The sequence below is a fragment of the Hyperolius riggenbachi genome, chromosome 7, assembly GCF_040937935.1.
Source record: "Hyperolius riggenbachi isolate aHypRig1 chromosome 7, aHypRig1.pri, whole genome shotgun sequence".
Taxonomy (NCBI): Eukaryota; Metazoa; Chordata; class Amphibia; order Anura; family Hyperoliidae; genus Hyperolius; species Hyperolius riggenbachi.
This window is the reverse complement of record NC_090652.1, coordinates 242644722-242667866: the sequence shown is the minus strand read 5'-3', so window position 1 is coordinate 242667866 and position 23145 is coordinate 242644722. Positions and strand designations below refer to the sequence as shown.

Below are 23145 nucleotides of genomic sequence, written 5' to 3'. Positions count from 1 at the left end.
AGGATATCATAAATGTTCCCATGAACCGAATCTGGATTTAAACCGCCTGCCAAGGATTGCCACATTGTTTAGGGCACCTTAATCAAAAGTAGTGTTGCTGGGAGGCTGGTAAATTAGCATTTGGGTGATATCCTTTTTATGAAGGTGCCTGCAATGAGAACTTTTTCTTAATAAACTAAGGCTGTCCTTGATTAGATTGAAGAAGGGGCCGGGGGCTAAGTAGCTTGGTGGGGTTCAGAGCAGGTCCGGGGGCTATCATTACACCAGTGCTTGTGTGCACTCCTGCACACGAGCACCACACACAAGCACAGCCTCCACCTGGCACCCCCAAATTCTGCAAAGCAGCGGCAACCAGAGCAGAGAGCATTACGTTACCTCATCCCGAAAGACCAGTCCTATTTACTACTGTGTGAAGCCACGCCATGCAACCTATTAGCTTGCAGGTCTCTCGACACTGCATGTCATGTGCTTAAAGGCTGCACGGCACGGCTTCACAGAGAAGTAAAGAGGACCGGTCTCTCAGAATGAGGTAAAGTATTACTCTTTGCTGTAGTTGCCGCTGCTTTGTAGAATCTGGGAGGTGCTGGGGAAAAGGAGATTTTGGTGTTAGTAAAGGGGGACTAGGGTAAGGGGCCCGGCCTGACGAATTTTGCTGGAAGAGTCAGGCTATGTAAGTTATGCCCCTGATGACCTGATACAATTCAGGTAAGGGCTGCAACTCCAAACAACTTAATTTCAAATAATCCAGGCCAGGTTCCTAGATCATTCACTGGCATTGCTAGCAGGCTAGGATGTTTGGAGACCTTTGGGGACAAAGTAGAAAATCAGGCCTTATGGTTCTGCAAGTTCAGTTTTGTCAATTATTCAATGAATATTTATTTATTTTCCCCCCCCAAAAAAAATCTGTTTTGCTAAAATTGTATTTGACTATTTTTCATGGTTAGTTTAGTTATTATATGTGGTTAGAGCCTGACTCAAACTAATGCTGAAATACACCTGTAAGATGTAAAGAGTGAATTCCAATGATAAGACAATACATAAATGATAAGAATGCAAGAATGCTGAAAGGCAAGCCAAGCTGGCAAAATGTTGTCTGTTTAAAGCAAAATTCAGCTGTGCTTTTCGCATTTATAGCAAATAAACTTTTTGATTGCTTCCTAGTTCCAGAAGAAAGTGAAAGCAAACTCTGAAAGACATTTCTAACCTTTAACTATTATCTTGATGCTGGAGCTGGCACTGCCAGCATCATTATTGGCTTCGCAGGTGTAGTCTCCACTGTCTTCAATGCTGGGATTATTAATTTCAAGAACCGGTATAAAGTCAATGAAAGACATGGTGTACTTCTCATTTGCTTTAATTTCACTGTCGTTTTTGTACCACGTGATTTTGATCTCTGGAGACCCACTGATCTTGCACTCACTGCGCACAGAATCACCCTGTTTGATTACTTTGGTTGATTCTAACTTCTTGATAAACTTCGGCGGTTCTATGAAACCAGAAAGGAAAAAAGATCATTGTATTAATAAGCAAGGCCTGTAAACTGAGTCTGATCCTGAACCTAAGGAAGAGATGGTTACACGTGCTACTGCTATAAATTAGGATACTGAAAAGAATGAAATCTTTAATGACACATTAAAGAAGACAAACACAAAAGACAAAATTAAAGCAAATCCTCGCACCTGGTACTACCAACATTGCGCTACAAGTATCGCTACCAACATCATTGGTAACTTGGCATGTATATCGTCCGCTGCTCGCACCATCTACTGTAAAGAGATTTAAGAAACCTATTGACCCTTCCATTCCGAGGAAACATTTTGGTCCAGAAAAGAGCTCCACATCTTCTTTGAACCATTTAATGGAGAATGGTGGTGTGCCCTTCACTTCGACTTTGAAATCCACCAAGGAATCTGGTATTGCCTTTTGGCTCTCAGGCTTTAAAATGAAGGTTGGAGGTTCTACGATGTTGAAGAATGAAGAAGAAGAATGTTTTAATACCTTATATGAAAAATGTAAGTTTTTCCAGTATTAGAAAGATGGGTAAATTCACTGCACACCGATTTCTATTTTCTACAGAGAAATATCCTTTCAGCGTTATTAAGATTGTTATCAAAGCCGCAAAGATTATTACTAATTATAAGAGCAAAAAGATGAAAAAGATCTTTTCAAACCTTTGACAGTCAAGGTGGCGCTACACTCAGCGCTTCCTGCCACATTTACTACTTTACACTTGTAGTTGCCATTATCAGATACATCTAGATTGGCAATAGCCAAAGATACTGTATTTTCATGACACACAAGTCTGTGTTTTGCACCATGTATGATTTCACTTTTGTCTTTGAACCACTGTGCATTTATTGGCAGTGAACCTGCAACTTTGCATTCCATCTGAATGGAGGATCCAAGGACCTTATCCACTTTTGTTAACTTTTTGGTAAAAGATGGTGGTATAGCTTGATCTGTCCAAAAGTAGAATATACCTAGTTATTTATCTTAAAAGGCTGAAATAATTCCTGACAAATGCTACAAGACTATTAAATTATTGTACAAACCTAGAACGGTCACAAATGCCGTGCAGCTACTGCTTCCAAAATCATTTTCAACTTTAAACAAATATTCTCCACTGTCCTCCTTGCTTGCAGACTGAATCCTCAAGCTGCAGACATTATCCTCAAAACTTAGAGTGTAAAATCTGCTTGGCATAATCTGCCTGCCAGCTTTGTACCATTTAACCTGGAGCTCCGGTGTCCCAGCTACAGTGCAATACAAGGTCACTGGATCTCGTTCAGTCACATCTATGGATTTTGGTCTCTCAACTATCTGTGCAGGTTCTGTTTTACAAGTCAAATATAAAATAATTGTAATTAAAATTAGCTATATGGCCATTTTAAAAAATAAATATGATTAAAACATTAACTTTGAACAGTTAGAAAACCAACCTTGAGCTATTAGCAATGCTGAACACTTTTCTGTCCCTGATTCATTGGAAGCCTGGCAAGTATATCTACCAGTATGGTTGGAATCAACTGTTCTTATGTAGAGCGTAGCAATATTGTTCTCAAAGGTAATCTGGGTGTTGTCATCTTGCTCTACAATCTTATCGGCTTTTATCCAAGTTACAGTAATTGGGTCAGAACCTGCTATAGCACATTGGAAAACTGCAGAGCTTCCAAGGATTGTAGTAGAATTTTCTATCTTCTGGACAAATGTTGGAGGTTCTAAATAAGACAGAGTCATTAAAATGATTTATTTGGGCCAAACTAAAGAGCAATTCTTTACTACAACATTTGGAGTACTGTACTGCAACTAACCTTTCAAGTGGACTGAAGCACCGCAATAACAGCCTCCAGCTTCATTTGATACTGTGCACTGGTATTCACCAGCATCTGAATAGTCAATATTGAAAATGTGTAGTTCAAAAACAGATTCTTTTTGGACCAGGGAGTACTTTTTACCACTCCGGATCTCCTTTTTGTTCTTTGCAAAATTTACTTCATATGGTGGAGTGCCCAAAACTTCACAGAACAGCTTCACATCGGAAGCTTTCACTACTTCAACTGGTTCAAATACAGTTTTAAAAGTAGGGGCTTCTACAATTTAAAAAACAAAATACAAAATAGCTCATTAGAAAAAAGGATAAAAAATGAAAGGAAAAACTAAATGTAGAATAGAGATAATAACTAACCTTTCACTTTAACATCAGTGCTGCAGCTCTCACTACCTGCCTCACTGGTGGCCTCACAGACATAAATTCCTGATTCTTGAACAGTAGCATCAAAAATGTCAACAGTAGCAATTCCATCTACAAATGAAATGCTGTATCTATCACTTGTACTGATGTCATTTCCATCCAAATACCAAGTGACCTTGATTTCTGGAGTGCCAGCAATTTGACACTGGAGTGTAGTGGACTCTCCTTTTCTCAACAATGTCACTGGACCTGGCTTCTTAACAAACCGTGGAGGCTCTACATGTAGAGAAAAAAAATCAAGATATGTAAACACGCCAACCTAAATTCAAATTGGCTAAGGTAAGATTTAAGAGTGAAGTACTCTAACCTTTCACAAAGAGTGTTACTTTGCAAGTTGCTGTGCCAACATCATTGCTAACTTGCACTGTGTAACTTCCAGAATCAGCAACCTTGGCTGACTGCAATTCAAGGACACTTGAAGATTCATCTTTCCAAACTGATCGGTTTGCACCTGATAGAAGTTCTTTGCTTTCCTTAAACCATTTGATTATCATTGGAGTGGTGCCATTTAAAACAGCTTTAAACTGGACTCTAGACCCTGGTACAACATCTTGCGACTGAGGCTTTTCAGCAAAATATGGAGGTTCTAAAATTAGTAAATGAAAAAGTGTTAACTAAGTAGGACTTTTTATAAAGAGGTGCTCTATTTTCTATATAAGTAATAATGTATGCAAACCTTTTACAGTTAAATATCCACTGCACTGATTCTTTCCTGCTTTATTTGTGGCAAGGCAAGTGTAGGTCCCACTGTCTGCACCTTCTAGTTCGTTAATTTCCATAAATGCTATGTTATCATGGAATGAATATTTGTGCTTTCCACTGGGCTGAATTTCCTTGTCATCCTTTAACCACTTAACAGTTATAGGATGGGACCCAGAAATTATACACTCAAGGTTAACGAAAGACCCTTTGACGCTGTCCATTTTCTTCAATTTCTTAGTAAATGATGGTGGAATTATCAGATCTAATATAGAACATATAAACAATGTGTTAGCAAAAAATTGAATATTTTGGATGGGAAAAGTATCTAAAATAAGGATAAATGCTTACTGATACTAACCTAGTACATTAACAGATGCAGTGCAAGCACTTCTACCAACATCATTCTGCACCTCAAATGTGTACTCTCCACTGTCATTTTTGTCTGAAGAAGTAATTTTTAGGACAGAGACATTGTCAGTAAAGCTGATTTTATATTTTGGGCCTAATTTTAACTCTCGTCCATCTCTGAACCATTTGGCTGTGATTTCTTTAGTTCCTGAAAATTTACACTGCAGAGTCACTGGATCGCCTTCTGTGACATCAACAGAGACAGCCTTCTCGATAATAGTGGCAGGTTCTGTTATCAAAGAAGGACACATTAATTTAGAATAGTTATATATTTTATTGCTTCTTTATTTAAATGTATTAAAGCATACTATTAGAGGGACCAACCTTTCACTAACAGCATTGCAGAGCACCTCTGAACACCTGCGTCATTTTTAGCCTCACATGTATACTTGCCACCAAGGTTGGGTTTAACAGAAGTTATGTGTAGTGTAGCTACATTGTTTTTAAATACAGCTTTTATGTTTTCATCTTCCATGACTTCATCATTGTCCTTCCACCAAGATATGGAGATGGGCAGTGAACCTTTTACAGAACACTGGAAGGCCACCATTCCTCCAATGAGAGAACTAAGATTTTCAATTTTCCTGGTAAATGTGGGGGGTTCTGATGGATAAATAAAGAGTTGTAAGAAACAAATTTGCAACTAAACTGGCTATAAAAGTGTTCTTTCTTTATTGCCACTAACCTTTTAAAGTCACAAGAGAACTACATAGTGAGCTTCCAACTTCATTAAAGACCCTACATTGGTATTCTCCAATATCCACTGAGTCAAATCTTACGATGTTGAGACTCAGTAAAGAGTCCTGAAAAAAGGTTTTGTACTTTCTACCACTGCGAACAGGTTTGTTGTCCTTGAACCATGAAACCTCAAATGGTGCTGAGCCTGCTATTTCACCTTCCAAAATAACATCAGAATCTCTCATTACTTCAGCTTTCTGGAACTCTTTTATAAAAGATGGAGGTTCTGTATTATAAGAAAAATGCTTCTAGTTTAGTTAAATTCATAAAAAAAAGACATGAATATATAAAAGAAGGAGGAAGAAGAATTAACGACAACACACCTTTAACTATGACAGCGCAACTGCATGTATCTGTACCAGCCTCATTTTTGGCTTGACACACATATTCTCCAGTGTCTTCAAGGTTTATACTGTAAATTTTAAGAACTGCTATGGAGTTCAAGAATGACATACTGCAGCCATCACTCTCTTTAATTTCTTTGTCATTTTTAAACCAGATAATTGTAATTGTTGGAGTTCCAGCTACTTTACACTCAAGCTGTACAGAGTCACCTTTTTTGAAAAGTTGTGAAGGTTCTAGCTTCTCAATAAAATGTGCTGGTTCTGTGGGATTTAAAAAGAGTAAAATAAACCTGTGGCGCAAAAAGTGAAAGAAATAAGGTAGTATTTTAGAAAGAAAGAAGAAGGCAAACCTTTTACAAATAAGTTTACACTGCATTCCACGGCGCCAGCCATATTGCTGACTTTGCAGACATAATTTCCTGATTCGGTGGCTTTAACTACATACAGTTCCAAAGAGCTGCCTGTATTATCCTTAGCAATGTAGCAAGATCCTCCAGTTTTAAGTTCTTCAACACCCTTAAACCATTTTATAGACAAAGGTGGTGTTCCCTTAAAAGTCGTCTTTAGACACACGGTAGATCCTGGTAGGGCATCTTGTGAATCTGGCTTTGTTAAGAAGTTTGGAGGTTCTAAATGTATGAAGAGTTAAAAGTATAAAAATAAACTCTTTAGAAAACAATAAGCGGAATTTAAGGAACAAGAGAAGCAATACACTGCACCAAACCTTTGACAGAAAGTGTTCCTTTGGTATCCTTGCTTCCGGCAGAATTTGTTGCTCTACAAGTATAAACACCGGCATCACTCATTTCGAGGCGGCTAAAATCCAAAGAGGCAGTACCTTCCACGAATGATATCTTATATTTATCTAACTTGAGTTCTTCTCCATTTTTAAACCATGCCACTTTCATGGGCAAAGAACCAGAGACTTTGCATTCTAATCGACAGGATGTATTAATGATATTATCAATATCACGTAGAGGTTTGGTAAAGGATGGGGCAATGGTTCGATCTGATAACAGAAATATAGAATTGTATTACCATAGAACATAATGGAAACTACACTAATTTTAAAACTAGTAGAAAGAAATGAAATTTCTTTTGTAACATACTAACCTAACACTGTAAAAGTGATCTTGCAGCTGCTGCCACCAACATCATTGGAGACTTCAAACAAATATTCTCCACTATCTCGAATTTCAGCAGAGTAAAATTTCAAGGAGGCAACATTATTCTTTAAACTCATCCTATACTTTTTGCCAGAAGTTAATTCTTTCCCTTCCCTTAGCCATTTAACCTTAAGTTCTGGTGTGCCCGACACAGTGCATTCCAAAGTGGCTGGATCTCCTGCAGTCACTTGGATTAGTTCAGGTTCCTCAACTATTTTAGCAGGCTCTACAATAAAATTCAAAATATTTGATTAGCATCATGATTCAACTTACTGATCATAGCTGTCAGTGCAAGAGGTACAGTAAGTGAATGACTAACTGACCTTTTACAATCAATTCTCCAAAACAGCTTTGGCTTCCTGCATCATTTTCAGCAACACATGTGTATTTTCCAGCACTGCCATTTTGCACACCGCTGATTTGCAGTGTAGCAATGTTATTGTCAAATGTGACTTTGATTTTTTCATCTTCTCTGACCACATCTTTTCCTTTCATCCAAGTAACTGTGATGACCTCAGATCCTTTCACAACTGCTTGCAGGGTAGCACTTTTGCCAACAATAGCAGTGACATTTTCAATCTTCTTTACAAAAGTTGGAGGTTCTGGTTTGGAAGACAGCAGTACATTTGAAAATCCCTGTATTTTAATCCATGGCAAAGGTTATTGTTTGTTTAAAATTAGTAACAAGATTTAATTTGCCGCGGAAGATGCTGTTAATGCAGTATTCACTCACTAATCAGAAATAACTATTTTCTGTCAAATTGAATAGATGATTTATACTTTTACATTTAGACGCAATGTATGGAAAGGATCTATATTTCTGGCACAATTAGGTGAGGGGTTTGCTAGTAAATACTCAAAATACGTTTGATGTTCCTTTTATAGCTATTTTTTTGTATTTTTCAACTGTTAGGTGCTGAAAACTTATCATAGAATGAATGCTGCTATCTTTTAAATAAATTTGTTATCTAACAAAAATTTATTTTTTAAGGTTATGAAAGAAAACTATCAAGAGTAGAGGTGCTTAGACTATGTTGACAGTGGGGCATTGCAGTGCGGTTTTATGGTCACATTGTATTGGGGAACATTGCATTGCAATGCAAAAGCAATGTGGACTAAGTCTTATAATTCTTACTCGCAAGCAAATTGAATGCAGATTATTAGCAGCTTGTAGAGCTAAAAAAAAGTATGCTAGTTATGTAATGATGTTATGACACCCCTATGTGTATGGACACGACTGTACTGTCCATGTGCAAGCATAGGCCGCACCTGCACAATAAGCAAAAAGCTGCTCATGCGCGGCTTTTTTTCTCTGTGTGTAAGTGTGGCCTGTGCTCACATATGAGCAGTACAGCTGCATTCATACACAGAGGGAAGTAAAGCCCTAAAGGACAAGAGGGACCCAGCCAGCAGCAGAGGGGTCTAGGAGGATTGGGGAAGCCTCTGAAGGATACTGAGGCTTCTCTGTACAGACATATTAAGTTTGTTTTTTTAATATGAGTTTAGGTTTGCTTTAAAGTATTCTAGTCACCTATCTAAGCAGTTTGAAGCAAGTTTATAATAACAAAAATGCCCATTGAATTGTGAATTGCAAAAACATGCTGTCACTATATTAATGATAAATCTGGAATTTTCCTGAAGATCCTAAAGTGTAAAGGCCTAGAATGACCCCATTCTTCTCCCTGATCACACCGCTTAGTTTTAAAGAAGGTAACCTATAATTACTATTTTTTTTAAATCATATTCTTACTTGCTTCGGCTCAAAGTTGCTATAGGTTTTGCTTTAATTAGGGAGGTCCTGGAAGCAGCCCTTGGCAAAAACAATGCTTCCAGGAGTAAAGTAATTTAGCAGTTGTTTAACTAAAGACTGCAAAGACACAAGAGGCCTGTCACACTTGAGATTACTGCAACTTAAATTTCAGTTTTGGGCCTTTAATTGTCAAATAAGCAAATTGGTCAACAGAAGCATAAAACCATTAAAAGGCTGCTTTTGAATTTTAACGTTTTGTCCACTGCTATCTCAGGTCTTGATCACTGCATTGATTGAGGGTATCTAACTATGTTTAAAATAAGGGTCAGGCTTAGTAGACAAACTTATATTAAATTTCATATCCACTTCGTGCATATATGCCATCTTCCTGGTTAAGCCTTTCAAGTAGAAGATTTCCAAGTCTGTATTAGTAAGAGGTGGAAAGATAAGAGATATTAGTAATTAAAGAAGTTGCAGTTCACTTTGTCATGGAAGAGCCAGAATGTTGTTAGAAGCAGGAAGAATTCACCTTGAATAAAAGGAAGAAAGAAATCGGTAGAACTCCAATACTAACCTTTTAGCCTGTATGATGCACTGCAGATACATTTACCCACTTCATTGGCAACAACACACTCATATTCACCAACATCTGCACTATTAAATGAGGAAATTTCCAAAGAAGCAAAAGACTTTTGGTACATGAGCCTGTATTTTTTACTGCTTCGTATCTGTTTTTTATCTTTGCTCCAGCTAATTTCAAAAGGTCCAGTACCAGAAACTTCACACTGAAGAACATAATTTGATCCTTTTACAATTTCAGCCGATTCAAGTGTTTTGATGAAAGAAGGAGGTTCTGGAATAGCATTAGATTGTTAGAATATAATTACAGGAATTTTTGTTTATGTACAATATATTTCCATGTATAAAAAATCCCAAAACAAACCTTTAACAATAATTTCTGATGTGCAGCTTTCACAGCCAGCATCATTAAGAGCTTCACAGGTGTAGCTGCCACTATCATCAATTTTCATGTTGGTTATATCTAGAATAGCATCTGAGTTTTCAAAAGACATCCTAAACGTTTCACTTGGGGAAATTGCTGTGTTGTTCTTATACCAAGTGATGTGGATTTCAGGTGAACCTTTAACCTTGCATTGAAGATGTGCTGACTCTCCCTGCTTTAGCAAGTAAGAAGGTTCCACCTTCTTCACGAAAGATGGTGGCTCTATAGAAAAAAAGGTATTACAAAGAATACTTAAATAAGAGAAAGAGTTTTTTTTTTTTAGTTTTCTTTTCCTTTATCAGTTGAAGAGAGAGAAGAAATGTTGTTGGAGTTTGCCATGTTCAGCCAGTTGGCCCATATTTTTGTTCAGCCACTTTACACATTCATACTAGCTTGAAAAGTAAGGCTAACATTCATTCTCACACATTAAGAATAAAACACACAGACAGAAAATATTTTGCACACATGACAAATACAAGACAATTACCAGCTAACTTAAACTGCTAACTAAGAATGTGTTTCTTTCTACATACATTTTAAGGAAAAAAAATGTCTCTTTGGGCTAGCTCAAACCCTGAAATTTGTGTAAAGTTTAGTATGTGTGGTGTATTAGGTTTATCTTACCTCTTATTGTAACGACTGAAGAAGATGAGCTACTTCCTGCATCATTTGATGCGGTACACACATAATTTCCAGAATCCTTAATCTTAGCCACTGCTATTTCAAGAGAAGCCACTTTGTCTTCAAAATAGATTTTGTAATCTTTCCCTGGAAGAAGTTTGTGACCATCTTTTGTCCATGCTACTGTTACTTTTCTGTCTTCATCTACTTGACACTCGAGACGAACAGATTTATTCACTGCAGATCGCAAAGGTTCCAGCTCTTTGATGAAGTGTGGCTTGTCAATAATGATTAGTTCTGCCTGGCAAGTATCCGTTCCAAACTTGTTAGAAGCTTTGCAAGAATAGATGCCTTTATCAGCAGTGGTAAGATTTACAAGCTCTACAACATGTTTATTATTTATGGCTGTGATTTGAATGTTCTCTGATGCGGAGATGGGAAGTCCATCTTTCTGCCATATTGTATCAATAACTGGTGTACCTGACACTGTTGCTTGGAATTTAGCTTTCTTACTCACAAAAGAGGTAAGAGACTCTGGTCTGGTTATAAAATATGGGGCGAAGGCTTCTGCAAAGAAAACAGAGGTTTAAGTATTTCATTAGTATTTTGAAGATACAAAATTCATACCAGCAAATTATTATTATTATTATTTAGTACTTAAATAATTTCCTCCGGGCATTTCGGACACCGGAGGAAACTCACGCAGACATGGGGAGAACATACAAACTCCTTGCAGATGTTGACCTGGCTGAGATTCGAACCGGAACCCCGGCATTGCAAGGCAAGATCTAATTTCCAGTCTTTGAGTATATTAAAATCACTAAAAAGAAGGTTAAGTGCATAAGATGATTTATATATTAAGATCAAAAGAACTAAATTAAAGAATCATTTATAATGCTAAATATCCATTTACGTAAACATGATTGACCTGTTCAGGTTACTTCTTTCCTCTTCAGAAGGTCAATCAAGTTAAATAAAAGAAGGCATTGTAATAAAATGAGATGCATACAAAAGCCACTATGATGTTGACTGTCAATGTTTATAAAAATATTTAGTCCAGGATAAGAATAAGCATTTTACAAGGAAAATAGTTAATGATTTGACAAAGATTAACTCCCACATAATGTTATATTAAGTTAATTTAATAAAGGGTTTATCAAATATAAAGAAGGACTTCAAGAGACTTCTTTAGTATTATGTTGGGGCAAAAATCGTAACTTTTTCCAAGCATCCGCTAAGGGAAACTAACTTGTGCAAAAGGCTAAAGAAACAAAAAGTCCAGTGCTTTATGAAATGCAGTACTGTTCTTTGTTCAGCTCCCTCTTGGAATGATCCAGGTGCTTTAAGCAATTGAGTAGTGTTTTAGTAGACCAGTACTGTATTGTATACCATCTTTTCAGCATTCCAGCACTTACCTTTACTAAAAGCAGATCTGAAATCTGTATGCACATTTTCCAGTTTCTCAACAAATATTATCCTTTTTTTGGTGACCTTTCTCTCATATGTACTTGGAGGGAACCACATTGAATTTCACAAATTTTATAAAGAGCTCCAGATCTTCGTAATCAAAGCATCTGGTAGCTTATGCTAGTCCACGGGCTCCTTCCAATGTCCATATCTTATCTTATCTGATATTTACAATGCTGTATCAGAATGATATATGATGGCATTTTTACATTAAACTACATGAAGCCCCAAGAGTTCTTCTATGGCTGTATGGAATGTGGTTAGACTCAATAAAATAAAAACAAATGCAGAGATTTGACATGTTCCAAAGTATGTGTGGAGATGAAATGGAATGTGGCAGGAAATCCAACAACTGGAAGAATGCTTGTTAGCCCAACCAATCTATAATAAAGAGGGAGTGGGACTAGTTGTGGTGGTCTGTGTGTATGTGTGTGGGAGGGGGGTAAAGGGGGTTAAAGGGGGGCTGAGAGGTAGCTTTGCCTGATAACTGTTCTTGTTGCATATCCCAAATATGTCTGCAACTTAAGCCACATGCTTTATAAAGCAAAAACTTTTCAAGAAGACCTATAAAAATGTATCTCTTAAATCTTCATTAAGACCTTTAATTTTGGCTTCAGGTCTGCTTCAAGGGACCTGTGTGTCAGTAAAGGCTCATTTATTCCTTCTGATCACATCTATTGTGTGTAGTGTTGACTTTCTCTTGAATACAAAAAAGGTTCTGTAATTGAGATTGTGAGGCAATTACAGCTAGGTTTTCTCTGTATTCCATACAATGGACAGTGAGTCATAAGGTCCGTGCACACGCTGGACTGCAGTCAATGACGGGTCTGTCGTCACCTCCCGCCGGGCGGGTTTTCAGCAGACAGTCTGGCGTGTGTACAGTCTGTTGGAGGACTGATACGTCTGTTTCTGAGCGATCCGCCAGGCGGATCGCTCAGAAACAGCCGTATCAGTCTGCAGACAGACTGTACACACGCCGACCTGTCGCTGGAACGCCCACCCAGCGGGAGGTGACGACGGACCCGTCGTTGCCTGCAGTCCGGCGTGTGTACGGACCTTTTTAACATATGCCCAAGCTACTAGAAGAATCAGATACTGGTAATTATTTTTAAACTGGAGGAAACATTTTTTGTCTTTTTCAAATGTGCTCTTATCCTTTAGAAAACAATAAAATGCTGTGTTAAAACATAAGTTCATCAGCTGACAACTATTAAGGAACTGTGTCTTATTGCTCTTTTTTAAGTATAGTTCTTGATTCAATCTATGATGTATAAAGTGTAATAAGAGTAATAAATAAGTAAATAATACATTTGTATAGCACTTGTCTCCTGTCAGACTGAAAGTGCTTGGGAAGAAACCACTAGGGGCATTGCTCAGTAGGCAGTAGCAGTGTTAGGGAGTATTGCCCAATGACACCTTACTGAATAGGTACTGGCTTACTGAATAGAGAAAGCTGATATTCGAACCCTGGTCCCCTATATCAGAAGCTGTGCCCTGAACCAGTACACTATACACCCAATAATTTAGGTGCATTTAAGTACTTTCGTAACTTTCACTGAGCTTTGCACGTAAGTTTTTCATCCCCAGGTTTTTTATACAAGTACTGGTGATCATGCAGATTTTAAGGAGTATAATAGAGAGATGCCACTTGGTTTTGAAGTATTTGAAGCAAAACGCCCTTAAAGACTGAAAAATGTATTAAAGAAGAAAATATAAAGACCAAAGGAGACTGAAATCCTGAGTTCCAGAAATTGAAATACGACCATTTTCTCAATATCTGAGAAATTTCAAAGATTCTTCTAAGTATTTACTTACCCACATTGCCATGAAGAATTTCTTTAGAAAATAAACACTTGTTAAAGTGTTAAAAACTGTTTTTACTTTTGCCAAACTTTACTCACCAGTCACAGTCAAGGTTGCGGTGGTGCTTATGCTACCAAACTGATTTGAAGCTTTGCAGGTGTATTCCCCACAGTCAATCACTTGTGGTTTAATAACTTCCAGAGTAGAAATGAAGTTTGAGGTCTTCACAGAGTATTTATCACTCTCGTATATCTCCCGTCCAGACTTGAACCACTGGAAGGTAACATTGGGTGCTGGTTCTGTCTCACAGGTGAAGAATCCAGAGTGTCCAATTGCTACTTCTATGGTCTCAAGCCTCCTCTTCAATACAGGAGCTGTCAAAACAAGGTACATGGAAAATTAAATATTTTCTCATAACAAAGTCAAAACTTAATAAAAAAAAATAGAAAAAAATGGAAGTGCAATCATTCTGAGAAAAGTGAAAGAAAATGGCTGTGTGGATGAAAGGAAATTGTTAGCAGTATACATCATATTACATGACAGCACCAGGTTGAAAAGTGATATAAAATACTATTTCCAAATTGTGTCAACATGCAGAGGAAGTGTGGTTTAATATTACAGCTGAAAGTGAAATAGACATTAAATTACTGATCCTGCAAGTGATTATTATAATACCAAGAAAAGTGAGATAGCATGCATACCTATAAAAAAGGATATGGAAATATGAAAAAAATGGTCAAAGTGTGATGATGAAAGTGCCCAAACGTGAACTATGAAATATACCTGATTTTTTTTCTGTGGATATGGGGATGAACAGGTAGAAATTAGTAGGACTGACAATGACTGTGCTGTATAATAAAGCATAACCTTAAGTTATGAAAGGCTGTTCATGTTTTCATAAATCGTAAAGAATCAAAGATCAAACAACAGGTTCTGATTAGTAAAGAATGCAAGCAGTTTTTGATAGGGATTCCCACTTAACAAAGCTTTTTTGAAATAACTATCAACATTTAATTTTTTGGGTAAACGATAATAGTGTCATACTATTATTTAAATGGCTTGAATCAGCAGTGCAAAATATCTGCATGATTGCAGAGCATCATTTTAGGATATTTAGCTACAGATAAGTATTTATTCAACAATTTATTGATGCAGAAATGTGTAATAAGGCTTATATAATTTAATGGGTCACTAAACAGAGGGTTAACAGTATTGCCATTGTGATAAGTTAGCCAATAAATAATATCACTTTGATTGCATTTGTCAGTGGGTAACTGGATAAAATCCTATCTAGCTGCCATTAATGATGAAATATTTAACAGCCTTTGATAAACATGGGTCATTTGCTACCATACAGTAAAAAAACAAAACGTATACATAAGATATATTCCGGTGGTTAGAAAACAGACAACAGACAACTTTGTGAATTGTAAAAAAAAAAGCTAAATGTATTTGTTAGGTTACAGCAATAGATTAATTAACTGCTTAGTTAAAAAACAGTATTAGAAGTGAAAACTGCATGCTCTCAGTAACTTTTGTTTACGTTGTTATATTATTGCATTACACAGCTAGCCAGGCTGATGGCATTAGAAAAGGTTAACTGAGCAGACAGAAAACAGTAAAGCAGTGTTGATAAGTAGTGTCAAAGATACAATTATTGACAAAAAAGTTGTAAAAGACAGAGAAAGGCAACTTTTGACATTACACATGATGAAGGGAAATTTTGGACATATTTTTTGATTAGTGATGAGTGAGCAGTTTTGCGAGAAGCAGAACTGTATACACTCATGTTCAAGGAAGGGGCCACAGCAGAGAGCATACATATTATGCCGTCCCCCATTTAGTTGGAGGCAAGGTAAGCCGAAAGATTGCTCACCCTGTTCCTGCTAAAATTCTGGGAAACGTTAAATACTATTCCCCCTCGGAGTTGTACCAACACAGGGGGACATGTAATTCAGGGCCCGTCTGTGCTGCTATAGCCATAATTAACATTATGGTCTATGGTGGTGCCCAAGCCATGCACTCTATGGCGTGGATCAAGCGTGAAGATACCCTGATCCAGGCAGAGAGGGTTAATTTACCTGACCACCTCTTGCCACATTGCTCTGCCCTGCACTCCACCCTACCAATACTTCCTCCTTCACAGTAAAAGATCCAGCTGGGAAGGAGGATGTGATGGGATGATGTAGTACAGCATGGAACACCATTGCAAGATTTCATACAGGTAAATTAACCTCCTCAGACACAAGTAGGTACAGTTTTGCGTCTCACCAAACTGTGCTTGCTCATCTCTACTTTTGACTATGACTTGCTGAGGTATGTTAAAGTGCTGCCAACAGTTGCATTTTCCAGTTATATAACATAACATCAAATTACGACTTTTAATTAGTAGGCAAGTGTTATTTACATCACTATCCCCATAATCCAACCTCTTTTAACAACTGTAAGATGAGCTGATGTTGTAGATTTGCCAGCGTCATTCAAAGCCTCACAGGAATACTCTCCTTGATGCAAATCCATTTGTACTTTTTTGATTTCTAATGCATAGGTATCATTATGTTGTGAACACTTGAATTCTATGCCTGAAGATAATAGCCTATCCTCAAAGTACCAGTTAACAGTCTTAGCACTGGAAATAGTTGTTCTGAAGGTGACACAATCCCCCTCATTAGCAGTAGTATTATTTATTTTTTGTTTAATTAACGGAACATTCAGTTCCTTTAAAGTCTCCTCTTCGTGTACTTCTTCCCATTTTTCTTGCCACATTTCTCTTTTTTTTATTAGCTGTATTTGCTCCTGAATGGACACAGATGAAAATGTGACCTCATCAGTAAAAGATGCTGCACCAACATCCTTAATGTCCAAGTTCATCAAAACAGCATTGGAAGTTTGTTTTACTGGGCTTTGCTCAGTGGCCAAAGACTGGGACTTTATTTTGAGCTGACTGACTTCTTGCTTGAGGTCAGTAGCTGTTATGATTTCACTTTGATTTTCTGTAGTAATCAATGCTTTATCTTGCCTGTTGATGCTTTCTGGTTTCTCTGCTTCTAGTACATTTCTTTCTTCAGTTATCACAGCCTGTAAAGCTGCTCGGAGGTCAGACTTAAGGTCTACATTTTGAGGATACACCTTCGGAAGGGACAATGTTACTTCCTCAACACAAAAAGGACCTGTTGTGATCATGTATGTGCATAAAGTGTGCTTTATTTCTTTAACTACCTGAATGTTTTTAACCTCTATGTTTTGTATGTTCTTCAGTGTGTCTGCAGACAGGACATCTGGCCTTGTCACCAAAGCAGAATGCAATGCTTTTCTAACATGAACCTTAATTTCTAAATGGATTTCTTTTGGATCTGCAGACATAATTGGTTGTGTTGTGTTAAATGTATCTACATCAAATACTTCATGTGCACTCAGAGCTTCTTTAGTCTCAGTTTCTACTTGTATTACCTCTGTTTCTGAATGTCCTGTCGGTTTCACTGTTTCTTCTTGAATAGCATATTTTTCTTCAAATGCCAAAGGTAGTCTTATTGACTGTCCTTCCTGAATTCTTGATGCATAATCTTCCTGGGCTGCACATAAAGGCACCACAGATTGTACTGGTAAACCAAGCACCTCAGTGCAAGTAATATCTAATGGAAAGGTCACTTCATTAGTAATCTCACAAGCATTGGTGTCTACATCAGGTACAAAGTCAGCATGGCCTTCAGCAATAGCCCTTCTTTCGGTTGTAGTACACAGCTTCATAATAGGCTGAACGTCATCTTTTTGTATAACAGCTCTTTGTTCTTTCTGTACTGCAACTAACTCCTCTTTGGGAAGTAAAAATACACCTTCCACAGCATTTACACATTTTTGTTGTTGGCGTTCAGTTGCAAATGTAGGATCTATTCCTTCAGGCACTATCTGAAGTTCATTTATAATATCCTTAGTGTGTATAAATTTGTTTTCAACAGCAAGACTACGGTTATACATTTTTTCCAACTTGCTTAATGCCATAGTTGAGTCTGGTTTATTCAAAAGTAATTCTTCTTCTTTGGGTAATAATACTTTTGATTCTATTGTTTGCACGTTTAAAATGGAGGCAGGTTCTCTGTGGGCATCTAGAATGACTTCTTCCCCAATGCTTTCTATATGACCAGTTTCATCACATAATATGGGGTGATTATCATTAGACAATGAAGATAAGAGAAAGACTGGACTTTTGGATACATCAGCTTTGTCTTCACATGGTATACTGAAACAAAATGGTTTTTCACTGGGTAATGGTATGAGATTTTCCAAAACTTGCACATGTAGTGCATTTCTCTGTTCACTCTCATACTCTACAATGTGCTCAGTATCTAGCTGTGGGATAGAGGATGCATGTTCACAAGGAATACCATTCTTATCTTCTAGTATCAATCCACTTTTTATGGGTGGATCTTTAGTAAGTATAGCTCTTTCTTCCTCATGTTTTTCAAAATATAAATTATGTTCCTTTAGCAAGGTATGTTGAAAATCTGAAACCGGAATCTGTAGTGGTTCTAGCATAACTGTGCCTTGTATCGAAGGTGGACAGTCTTTTGCTATATCTAAGATCTCTGGCGTTTCCTCTCCAAGCAGCTGTTCTTTTGTGAACTCTTCCACAATCTCCACACTGTGAGTTTGTAAAACTTGTTTGGACCCAACTGTGGATTTTGCAGAATCAACTTCCCTAACTGAAAGAGATGATGTCATATCACATGCTATCAAATGTTTTTCTTCAGCTATAATTGAGATATTCTTTGCTTTTTCCTCATCTGTAAAACCTAACTGTATACTTTTAGGATACTTATCCTTTATCTCTACTTCTTTATCTGCTGGAATTGTTTCTTCAGTGACTGGCACTTGGAGGGACTGTGATTCAGGGACAGGTATCTCTTCAATATTTGGACTTATAATTTCCCTTACATGCTCTTCACTTACACCTCTATGTTCAGTGACTGCTGAGACATTTAAAGTCAGATGCTCATTTGACTTTGGCTCTATGATGATTCGCTGTTGTTCTAAATTAATCTCTTGTAAAGTATCACCTTCCTCACTATGTGCAGAATACTTTACTTCGGTGCCAATTGTGTAAAACATGGTAGATTGTTCTTGCTCATATCTAGCTTCACCTGGTAGCTTAACAGCATATATGCGTGTTTCAGTGGCCTCTTCTACAGATGACTTCTTGTAGGACTTAGTTAGCTTTATCTGAGACTCCTTCTCAACCATGCTTGTATCATGGACTACTATGAGCTCCGCAGTACAAGATGTCTTACCAAGACTGTTAAATGCTCGACAAGTGTACATACCACTATCTTCTTGTTGACACTTGTGAACTGTTAATGACCCAGAACCATCTTGCTTTAAACAAATGGTATGACGTTTTCCTGCCAGGATCTGCTTATCATCCCGGAACCAGTGAACTTTTGGCTTTGGATTCCCTGAGACCTTGTATTCAAATATGGCTTTGTGACTGTGAGCGCATCTAACAGATTGTAGTGGCTTCACAAAAGTTGGGGCAAGAGGTTCATCGTAGTCTTTTTTGCTAGTCAGAGTCAAGCTTGTCTCAAGGTGTTTGCTAATATCTACACTTTTTCTCTGCATGACTGTAAGATATGAGCTACACATAGTTTCCCCATGTTCATTAGTGGCAATGCATGTATACTCCCCCTCATGTTCTGTCATTACATCTGATATAATGCAGCTATATTCATTGTCCTTATAAACAAATTTGTAAACTTCAGAGCTGCATAACTTTTTTCCTTTATGCAACCAGTGGACATTTGGCCTGGGGAAGCCACTGATGGAAACTGATAATTTGGCTATGTCCCCTATTCTAACATCTAATGATGCAAGCTGCTTTATGAAAACTGGAATGTTAGGCTCCCTTTTCAATTGTACTTTGCTTGAGAATACAGAGTGTTCAGGCATAGATTCAAGTGTTCTAGATCTAGGCTGCAACTGCAGGTCACTGCTGAAGGTTTCTGTTGTGTCTTCCTCAGTAGATATAAAAAAAGAGCTAGACACGTCTGTGCAAACAAAAGAACAATTGGTAATAATATATTAATACGCTACATACACACCGGAGAATTTAGGTCAAGAAATGTAATTATAAAGTTTTAATTTCTTGGAGCAGTAAATAAAACAGCTAACATTACAAATGTTTATTGAAATTCATTGTACAGTAAATACCCACAACAAGAAAAAAATAACAAAAAGGGCATTTTTAATTTCCAAATGATTTGTAATCTTTTTGTAATCTACTGTATTTTCTTCTGCCGTCCAAAAGGTTTGACTTACGTTTTAAAGATATTGCTAAAATATTTACATATTTATCATATCCTAATAATCTTACTGTACCAACTCTGGTTCACAAAACGCATATAGAAATGTTCTTCTTATTTTCTTTGGTAATATGTAAGTTTTGCAGTTCCACCTCAAAGCACAACTTTAGCGAGTAATAGCAAAGCCCCTACAAATGCTATTATAACCAAAATTGCTACAGTTTCTGAGAAAATTGAATTTGAAAAAGGAAAAGTGTTTTTTTAAACTCAATAAAAATTACAGTTATTATTTTTCCTTTGCATTTTCAAAATCAATTATCTTAATAACTACAAGGTTTTGGTTTTTTTTGTCTTTTTGTTTTTTAACTATTGTTGGTGATGATACCATGTATGGGAGTCTTTGCTATTAATGGCTAAAGCTGGCACAAAATGATGCAAAAATTACTTGAAATTATAGTTCCTGATTACATTTACATACAAAATTAATTGCGATTTTTCCCAAAATTTTGCATTACATTTTTCATCATAATTGTCTTCCATAGCACAGGTTTTATTTAAAATTGGTAAAGATATAAGGAACTTCAGTGAGTAGGTTTTCTTCAGCAAAACCAGCAAGTTTAGTAATTGTGCAGTCTGTTTAAAAGAAGTCATGAGTACTTGGGGATCAGTTTGACATGGGAGATAACCTTTCCTACACACATAATACATGCCTCTGCATAACCAGCTAAATAGGTTTAAATAAATACTGACAATACTAAGATAACATATTCCAGAGAAGCAGTAAGTGCTTTTTTTTATAAACTGTTTGTGGGACCACCAATATCAATAAGTTGAACAGTTCCTTTTTATGGAATAACATATGGAATAATGGTGCCCACTCCCTGTGTACCTTAACAACCATAGCTAATGACTAGGGGTGATTAATGGTATGCAAATACTTCTGAATGTATGCAAACTTGTATGCAAATATATGCAGTTCGAAAATGGACCACACAATTTAAAATCAGGTTTAAACTGACTGGTCCATTTTCATGCTACATACATTTGCATAAAAATGTACATACATTTACATCAACTTAGAAAATTTTGCATATCATTGATCATCCCTACTAATGACTGGATAATTGCATTATTCCCAGAGGGAAGCCCTACATTTACTGATTCATGTCCAAACAATGCTCTAACGAAGCAAGATTTTACCTGTGTATGATCACACTTTGGCATACAAAAACAATTTTTAAGGATTGTGTACTTTGAATGTTGGCAGAGCTTTAAGTTTTATTCTTATGAACCTGATGAAGGATACTATTTTCATAAGTTAATCTTTCAAGGGACTTCTGTTAGTACAAATAAAAGATAATAATAACCTTTCTGTAGCGCTATTCTTCCATGGTACTCAAAGCACTTTGGCTCTCTCAGATTCAGTAAATGGTAGTAGGATGAAGTATTGACACAGAGGATAAAATTATATTTCTGAAAATGCCAAACTGAGCAGATGGGCCTTCAGTCTGGATTTAAACACATCCAGGGATGAAGCTGTCCTAATCTGCTGTGGTAAGGAGTTCCATAATGTAAGAACAGCCTGACAGAAGGCACTGTGACCAAAAGGTTTCAGGTGGACTCTGGGTATGACTAGATTATTAGAACCCATGGATCTGAGATTGCAGGGATTTCTATACAGCTGCAACATTTCTTTCATGTATCCAGGGCTCGGATTATGTATTGTATTCAACTCTTTTTTAATGGCAGTTTCAAAAAAAAAATTACATTATTTTTGAAACTGCACATCAAGAAAAAAAAAAGCACCTGCAGGAAAACTGCTCACTAAGTAGTATGGAAATAAAATGCATTATTGGGGCGTATCTGCATTAAAAGCAATCAGTAGTTTGAGAGATAAAAGATAAATCAGTATGCAGATTGCAATGTTTCCTAAAGGCTCGTACACACGTCGGATTTTTGCAAATGACCAGTCGTTTGGACGTTTGAACGCCCGGTCGTTTGGACGTCAAATCAGGCGTATGTACGGTCGATCATTCAGTTGATAAGACTGGATTTGAACGATCCGCCAAGAGGATCGTTGAAATCCAGTCTTAGCAGCTGAACGACTGACCGCACACATGCCCGATCTGATGTCCAAACGACTGGACGTTCAAACGTCCAAACGCCCAGTCATTTGCAAAAATGTGATGTGTGTATGTACCTTAAGGGTTGGGTATAAACCACACCTTTTACATCTCCCAAGTATCCTTAGTGGTACTTCTATATGCAAAATCTCTTCACTGACAGACTAGCAGGGTGACAGGATAAGTAAAAGGCACAGCTAACCAAATTTGTACTGTGGGTGTCTGTTTTAGGCTAGGTTCACATTGGGCCGTTGTGGTGCATCATAACATTGCAGTGCGGTTCCACAATGCACAGTTGGCAGTGTTACATATAACAGTACAGTTACACATATAACAGTACAGTTACACATAACAGTACAGTTAACAAAGAACCAGTCTGCCAGTTTTTTATGTTTCCTCAGAGAAAGCATTATATACATGAAACAGCTATCATCCGGATTGTTTGTGATCCACTGCCCTTGGGTGTCTTAACTTGGATTTTCCTGAACTAATAAACCTATGGTTGTTATGACATGCTGTGTCCTGCCTAACATATATCAGACTGCAGCTTTATATTGCTTTCAAGAAAGCATAATAATGCTTACAGGAAGTGCAAGTGTACTACATATAGTAAAAGAAAAAAATGAATAAAAAACCAAAGGTGTATACCAGATGTAAGTTTCATACAACTTTATTTCATGAATAAATCAATGACAAAATAAAAACAGAAGCACATTATGAGGAAACAAAGATTTACTCAGATGCATCCTGACTTTATCTTATCTTACATATTATGTCCATGATTTAGCTTGACAGATTGAGAATCATGTTGAACCAACCAAAAAGTACAATTCAACAATTTGCTGTATTTACAAGTTAAAGCAGACCGGTAGGTTGAAAGAAGCTACCCAAATCCTACATGCAAATAATAACTGATACATTAGCTATAAATATTATACTTATCATGGGTTCAAGTGACTGTATATGGCTTTTTCCT

At 37.1% G+C, this 23145-nt stretch overlaps 1 protein-coding gene across 1 annotated transcript in view; it reads right to left on the bottom strand.

Annotated features, from left to right (window-relative positions):
- TTN (titin) overlaps positions 1–23145 on the bottom strand; it is a 365525-nt gene that overhangs the window by 230115 nt on the left and 112265 nt on the right. Inside the window, exons 43-64 of the mRNA XM_068247374.1 lie at positions 16183–19791; positions 13852–14127; positions 10487–11050; positions 9803–10084; positions 9434–9712; positions 7433–7711; positions 7057–7335; positions 6668–6952; positions 6294–6572; positions 5923–6204; positions 5547–5825; positions 5186–5464; positions 4812–5090; positions 4428–4715; positions 4059–4337; positions 3686–3967; positions 3312–3590; positions 2940–3218; positions 2553–2831; positions 2172–2459; positions 1680–1958; positions 1205–1486 (exon numbers count right to left, since the gene is read on the bottom strand). Of these exons, the coding sequence (XP_068103475.1) occupies positions 1205–1486; positions 1680–1958; positions 2172–2459; positions 2553–2831; positions 2940–3218; positions 3312–3590; positions 3686–3967; positions 4059–4337; positions 4428–4715; positions 4812–5090; positions 5186–5464; positions 5547–5825; positions 5923–6204; positions 6294–6572; positions 6668–6952; positions 7057–7335; positions 7433–7711; positions 9434–9712; positions 9803–10084; positions 10487–11050; positions 13852–14127; positions 16183–19791 (9786 nt within the window). The remainder of the gene's footprint in view (positions 1–1204; positions 1487–1679; positions 1959–2171; positions 2460–2552; positions 2832–2939; positions 3219–3311; positions 3591–3685; positions 3968–4058; positions 4338–4427; positions 4716–4811; positions 5091–5185; positions 5465–5546; positions 5826–5922; positions 6205–6293; positions 6573–6667; positions 6953–7056; positions 7336–7432; positions 7712–9433; positions 9713–9802; positions 10085–10486; positions 11051–13851; positions 14128–16182; positions 19792–23145) is intronic.